The following is a 6,888-nucleotide window of genomic DNA, read 5'->3' as shown; positions in this document are numbered from 1 at the left end:
ACGTGGAAAGTTACTGAGTTAAAGTGGTTGACCGGTAAGGCACAGGCCCATACAGTCAAAGACCAACTATTGTGGATTCCATTGCCACTCTGCTTCCGTAAAACCTTGTTTAACCAGGTTGCTCTGCAAAAGTAAAATTTAAACAAATTTACAGCCTTACTATGTTTGGTCTCTGTTTGCTTCAAAGACAGCAAACCACTTGGGCAAACTCTGAATAAAAATATTATGTCGCACAACTACAAATTAAATAAAAAAAACCTTCCACCAGTAAAATAGTTTCTACTTTCACTGTGTGCTTGAAAGTTTTCACAATAGGATGGTTAGAAAATATATTCCACTCAAATCTGCAGAATAATGACTAATCTCCTACATGCGCCAGTTCATTAAATCGCCTAATGGCAGCTATGGAAAAGTAAAAGCCTTATCCCGAAAGCTTTTGCTCTTTAAAAGGATAATGAGCAAATGCGTTGCAACAGAGACCAAAGAAGCATGTCCCCAGGAATTCCACTGGGGCAGCGAATTCTAATGGGACCGCCAGGGAGGTTCCCGCTCCCTGGGTAGGACCTGGGAGCAAAGCCGCGTGGTGAGGGCCGGCGGGGCCTTTAGGGCTGGAGAGGGGGATCACCCCTCAGGGTGGGTTATCGTCTCCTCGCCCCCGTCCGCCAGTGGCGGCAGGGAGGAGCGCCGGGGACCGAAACTCAGCCTTCACCAGTGTCCGAGGAGCGTGTCCGCGCCCGGCGGGCGGCTCCCCACCTCTCGGGAGGACGGGGACCCGGGATGCCCCATAGAACTCTCACAGGCGAACACGAGGAGCTCCAAAAACAAAGCGAGTGGCTGGGGGAAGGGGCGGGCGTGACGGGCGCGGGGCCGAGCACACACACATTGCTTTGAGCGCGGGCGCCGCCTGCCAGCCCGGCCGACCAGCCGGGGAAGGGCACGCGCGTGCCGGCGCCCTGTTCCCGTCGCCAGGTCCGGGACACCCACAAACCCCGCACGGTTCCCCTTCCTCTGGGGCGGAGATCTGAGAAAACCCTAGCCGAGGGAGCCCCGGGGTCCGCGCAGTACTCAGAGCCGGGACTGGAGGCTGCCCGCCGCGCGGGAGGCTCAGACTTTTCTTTTGGGGGGTAAGATGGCAGGTCCGGGGAAACAAAGGAAACTTGGGCTCGGCCCCGGGAGCGGCGTGTGTGGCTCGCTAGTTCGCCCCGGGTCGTGTGTGGGAGGTGCCGGGTGCCTGTGCCAGCCTGCACGCTGCCTGCCCGCAGAAACACAAAACATCCCTCCGGGAGCCGGCAGCGCCGGCCGCCCACCTGCCACCCGGAGGTCTCCGGAGCCGGCGGAGGGAGAGGGCGCTGGGAGCCAGGCGAGGGCCGGGATGCGGAGAGGCGGGGAGGCGGCCAGCGGGCGCGCGCGGTGGGCGTCGGCGGCGGCGGCGGCGGAGGAGGGGAGCGCGGGTGGGCGGGCGGCGCCACGTCACGGCTATTGTGGCTGTCCTGGTATATAAGGTCCCGCCCGGCGGCCGCCCTCCCCACCTTGCCTGCGCCCGCCCGGAGCCACCGATCCTTCACGCACCCCGCCTCCAGTGAGAAGCGCTGCGCACCGACGGAGCGGACATGGGCAGAGCGATGGTGGCCAGGCTCGGACTGGGGCTGCTGCTTCTGGCACTGCTCTTACCTGCGCAGGTGAGGTCCTGCACGCTGGGGCTTGGGGCCCGCGCCCTAGAGGGGTGGGTGGGGCCGCTCCCTGGGGACCGGCCTGCGCCCCCCACCTCGGGCCACGGGCCCGAACTCGGAGAGAGAATATAGTAGAATCTGACCTGGTGGGACGGCAATGTGGAGCCCACTTTCCACTCCGTGGCGGCTGCCTCCACCCTTTCCGCGGCCCCGGAAACAAAGCACCTCCGCGCGTGGGCTGGGAGGACTCCGCCCCACCCCAGGTTCTGCGCAGCCCTTCCCAGGCAGCCTGACGCCCACCGCCCGCTTTCGCCCAGAAGTCCGAGGCGCTAGCGGGGAAGAGAATGTGCGCTCCCCACCTCTGGAGCGCCTGGAGACCTCAGGCCCTTTGGGGAGGTCGTCCCTGGATCCCATGAACACCCCGCTTCCCTCTACGAGCGTCTGCGCGTCCCCAGCGCACCACACAAAGAGAGGGGACGATCCCCTTCGGGGGCACCACTCGTCCGTTCTCCACTCAGAGCTGGTTCGTGGATCCCGAGGAAGCCGCGGCTACCTGGCCCTATCAACCCACTTCAGCCCCGCGTGTTTCGGGGCTGAGGCCTGGGCGGGGACCCTCTCCTGACCCTGTGTTCTCCCGGGGGCGACTTTACAGGTCCATCTCTTGTCACCACGGAACCCCGTGTAAGCCAGATTGGCTAGCTCTGGGCAGGCGGCGGGTGGGACATTTCTGTCCCGAGTCCCCGCCAGGCTTTGTCCCTGTCCCCGCCGCTTCCTCTCCAGATCCTCTGTCCCGGGAACCGACCTCGCTTGCGGTGTCCGGCCGGGTGGGTGCGCGGCGGCCGCGAGGGAGGCCAGGGGCTGAGCCTGGGAGACCCAAGTTGGGGGGGGGGTGGCGCTGGGAGAGCGAGAAGGGGCACTTGTCTCCAGCAGCTTGGGCTTGGAGGGTAGGTAGAGGTGCCCGAGCGGGTGGCTCGCCATCGCCGTCCATTGGGGCTTTTTGAGTGTCTGCTGAGCATTTCCAACGAAAAGTTGGGTGCGCCAGGTCCCCAGACACCCAGCCGCCGGACTCACCTGGGAACGCAGCCTGAGAGCGGAGCGCTCCTCGTCTTCCGCTCCGCGGGCTGCGTAACTGTACCCTATTGTTGTCTTGCGGGTCGGCTGCGCTCCCGAGCCTTTCACCATTCCTCGGTGGGGGAGGGGCACGGCCACCAGAAACACTGCTCTCCCCTGCCCACTCCATCACCTTTCCAACCAGATCCTCCACCCCACCTCCAAATTTGAGGGTTTTTATTAATAGTTATGCAAATAAATCTTCGGTAGTTTGGTAGGGAAAATTTTGTTTAATGTCAGTTTAATATATTAACATTAGTTTTTTTCGTTGGTGTGGAGGACCCTTTGATTCTCCTATTGCTGCACTGGGCTCTAGTAAAAAAAGTCACCTGATGCACCAAAGCTTTGTTGAATAAGAACAGATTGTCTTCAGGGATCCCCAAACAGGTCTTGCCCCCAAATAGCGAGCCCTGTTTTAAATTATGTACCATATCAATGCTTTCCTTTTAGTGGGAGTGCTTTTTCCTGGAAGCACACGCTATTGGGTAGGTTTCCAATAAATATAATTTGACTTGATCGAGATTTTAAAAATTAGTCTATTTTAGATAGGATTTACCAATTTTTAAGTCAATGCTTGCTTAATGTCCTTACGGGTTTTATAACAAAAGGAGCTGGGTTTACCGTATGGGTTTACAACAAAAGATAGAATGGTTTTAGCTTTGGATTGATAGGCAGCCAAACGTACATGTGGCCAGACCTGCTTGGTGCCACGTCCTGGTCCCGCCTGTAATCAGAAGCCATTGTAAACCCTCTCTTGCAGTGAGAGCTGAAATCTCCCAACTGCCTTTGTTCCGTGACAAAGGAGAGATTACCACGTGCCCCGCTGGACTGTGCATTTAGTGACTTGAAAAATAGTGTGGTGAAAATAGTGTGGTGAATAATGCCACTCAGGCGCTGGGACACTGGGGGGGACCTTGGTCCTTGGCCACAGTGGTGAGCCTTAGTGACCAGGCAGGAAGGCTGCAGCTGGTGAAAACGACACCAAACCCTCTCGTGGGTTGTGAAGTCACTCCGACTTCAGAATGCTTTGGGTGAAATCATTTTGCCTTAAAGCAGGGGTTCATTATATTATAATTTTCAACTTAAAACAGATACAGTGGCCATTTTTGAGATGGGTATATATAATTTTCAAGATTTCAAGGTAGCAGATAAGATACCCAGGGCCCCTTAAGTTAAACGCAAGGCTGTATTAAATGGGTATGTGAAAGTTACCCAGCAAATCCAGGATAGACGACTCAATTCTCGTAACATGTCTCAAATTACCATATTTGAAAATCCAAATTATTTGTGCGACTTTAAAATCTCCCCTTCTTGGGAAAATAGAGGAAACGTTTTTTTTGCAATGCCAGTTAAGTCAATATAATCAGAAACTGGATTAGTTAACTTGGTTACTTATTACTTTATAAAGAGTTAAGGATAAAGTCATACTCTTGGGAGTTACGTAGTTATTGAAGAACATTTTTGTTTGCTTGTTTTTGGTTGTTGTTGCTACTTGCAGTCATTAGGTATCTCTAGGTAGTTGGTTTTGAAACAAAGATCTTGGTGGGACTAAGCAAAAATTCAGAATTAAATGATGTGGGTAAGGGAATAATGGGAAAAGAGCAATCTGAGAATATATCATCTATCTTAATTGCATATTAAGTGTATGTGGAGGCAATTGTGACGTTGGAAATTGATCAGTGTAACTTTTTATATATTTTAGATTTATTCAAATCAAACAACTGTTACAACACCTTCAAGTAATTCCTCCCAGCATACCTCAGCTGCCCCCAATCCAGCGAATGCCACCACCAAGGCAAGTGACGGTGCTCTGCAGTCAACAGCCAGTCTCTTGGTGATCTCGGTCTCCCTTCTACATCTCTACTGTTAAGAGACTCAGGCCAAGAAACATCTATACTTCCCATCCTCTAAACCCAATTCAGATGGCATCCAGACATCCAGTGTGACAAGGGAAAAAAAAAACAAACAGGTCTTCATTGAATGAATCTGCTAGTTCCACACCTTATTTTATTGACAGAAACTGTTGAGGATCCCAAATTTGATTGGTTTGAAGAGCATGTGAAGGGTTTGACTAGATGATGAATGCCAATATTAAATCTGCTGGAGTTTCCTGTACAAGATGAGAGACAACATCCAAAATTAGTTAAGAGATGATTTCCTTAAATGTGGCTTAAGAAGTATGGACACATAAAACTCTACCTTGAAAGTGAGAATAGATTTTATCTTACCTAGAAATAAAGAATGGGATGTGGAACAGAGATTCAGTTTTCATTTGTTCATTAAATTTATAAGGCCATAAAACAATGAGGTAAAACAAAGCTTCTGTGATTCTATTTATATGTACATTAGAAGGAACTTCCAGGTGTTTCTGTAAATCCTCACTGTGTTGTTTCAGCAGTACTAATTTAATGCTGATGTACTCTAGAGAAAATTTTATGTTAAGCTATCTCTGTTCTCTTCGGAACTGAACTCTTTCCCTTGGGGTTTGGGTTTGACATTGCATTTGAATTTTTATATAGTCATTGATATGTATCAGGGCAATGATGGATTGGAATCTACCCCAAATCCAAGCATAATGAGTACATTTTGCTTATATACTTATCAACTATTCTTATTCAAAAAGAGCAGTAGATTCATTTAGCTAAACAGATAACAAAGAGTAGAATTACATTGATCTCAACTAATTTCAAAATGCTTTTTATTTCTGCATATGTCGAATACTTTTTACAGATTAAAAAATGATGTTTTGAAGGTAAGATTGACAAATCTTGAAATTAAAAAGGCAAATATGTGAAGGAGCTAAACTGTAAATCAAATATATTTGGCAAGGGAAGACTGGAAGCTTGCTTACATTAAATCCAGAAAATTTTATACTCTTTTCTGTACATACTTCTTTTTAAACTGAATCAGAATAGCCACATTTGGAACACTTTATGTTATCTTTCAGTATTTTTAGATAGTTAGAACCTGGTCCTAAGCCTAAAGTGGGCTTGATTTTGGAAAGTAAATCTTTTCACAACTGCCTTGATGCACAGGAACCTGTTTAAAAATAGACATTCCCTAAAGTCTTTTGTTCGCATGGTCACACACTGATGCTTAGATGTTCCGAAATCTAATATGGCCACAGTAGTCTTGATAACCAAAGTCATTTTTTTTCCATCTTTAGAAATCTACACTGGAACAACCATATCCAACAGATCTCAAGCTACTGTGTGTGTGAATGAACATTCTCTTTTGTTTCATACCTGAATGCTGTACATCTATTTTGGATTGTATATTGTGTTTGTGTATTTATGCTTTGATTCATAGTAACTTCTCTTGTTATGGAATTGATTTGCATTAAACACAAACTGTAAATAAAAAGATGGCTGAAAGAGCAATCCATTGAATGATATGTTTTTCCAATGCAAGGAATACTTTGTGGGTTATCATGGTTGTGAGTCTACTTAAACCATTAGGGATATATATACCTCGGTATTTTCCTATTAAACAGAGCATTACAGTTAAGCTATTTTGTGTTGGCAGCGAGCAGCATGTCTTGGCTAAAGAATACATCTGAAATTTGACATCTTTAGGCCTGCAAGTGGGCATCCCTACTTACTCAGCAACTATTGAATGCCAGCTACGTGTCAGGTTACTGAAGATTTGATTGAATGCTGAACTTGCTGGACAAGGCCTTTTACTATAGCTGAGAAAGAGAGTATGTATATGGCAAATAGGCAGTATACTGGCAAGTAGCGCTGTGAGGGAAATAGGCCAGGGTGGCAAGAATCAAGGACTATGGTTGAGTGGTTATAGATGGTCTTTGACGTTTGAGCTGTTACGGAGGATCTGGAGAAGAATTCCTGGTGGAGGGGACAGCACGTGCTAGGTCCCTCAAGGTCCCTCAGTCCGTGTAGTCACTGGCACTGGATTCATATCTGCACAAAGGGCCACACGTCACTTTGGTTTTCCGAGTCACTTTGGTTTTCCGAGATTGTCATATCCATCTGCTCCTTTAGTAGTCCTGAGTTCTTTTCTCTGGCTCTTCCGGTGTAGTCCTGGACTCCTAGCTGTAGCCAAAAAAAAGGCTGGAATTTGGGAATAAGAAGTTCCTTGATCAGAAGGA

The 6,888-nt window shown here is 49.0% G+C and overlaps 1 protein-coding gene across 1 annotated transcript; it reads left to right on the top strand.

Annotated features, from left to right (window-relative positions):
* The first annotated feature begins 904 nt into the window (after positions 1 to 904).
* CD24 (CD24 molecule) lies at positions 905 to 6,143 on the top strand. Its single transcript, XM_067011550.1, has 3 exons — positions 905 to 1,124; positions 1,503 to 1,679; positions 4,483 to 6,143. Exons 2-3 carry the CDS (start codon positions 1,611 to 1,613, stop codon positions 4,648 to 4,650), a joined length of 237 nt encoding a protein of 78 aa, XP_066867651.1. The 5' UTR covers positions 905 to 1,124; positions 1,503 to 1,610; the 3' UTR covers positions 4,651 to 6,143.
* Positions 6,144 to 6,888: the final 745 nt, after the last annotated feature.

Source organism: Kogia breviceps, chromosome 13 (genome assembly GCF_026419965.1).
Source record: "Kogia breviceps isolate mKogBre1 chromosome 13, mKogBre1 haplotype 1, whole genome shotgun sequence".
NCBI classification, from domain to species: Eukaryota; Metazoa; Chordata; class Mammalia; order Artiodactyla; family Physeteridae; genus Kogia; species Kogia breviceps.
The sequence above is the reverse complement of the archived record's forward strand: the minus strand, read 5'-3'. Positions and strand labels throughout refer to the sequence as shown.

Bases quoted from the DNA above. Each gene is read 5' to 3' on its own strand.
- CD24 (XM_067011550.1), top strand. From the start codon at position 1,611: ATGGGCAGAGCGATGGTGGCCAGGCTCGGACTGGGGCTGCTGCTTCTG. The intron at 1,680-4,482 runs GTGAGGTCCTGC...TATATATTTTAG, and splicing joins CACTGCTCTTACCTGCGCAG to ATTTATTCAAATCAAACAAC.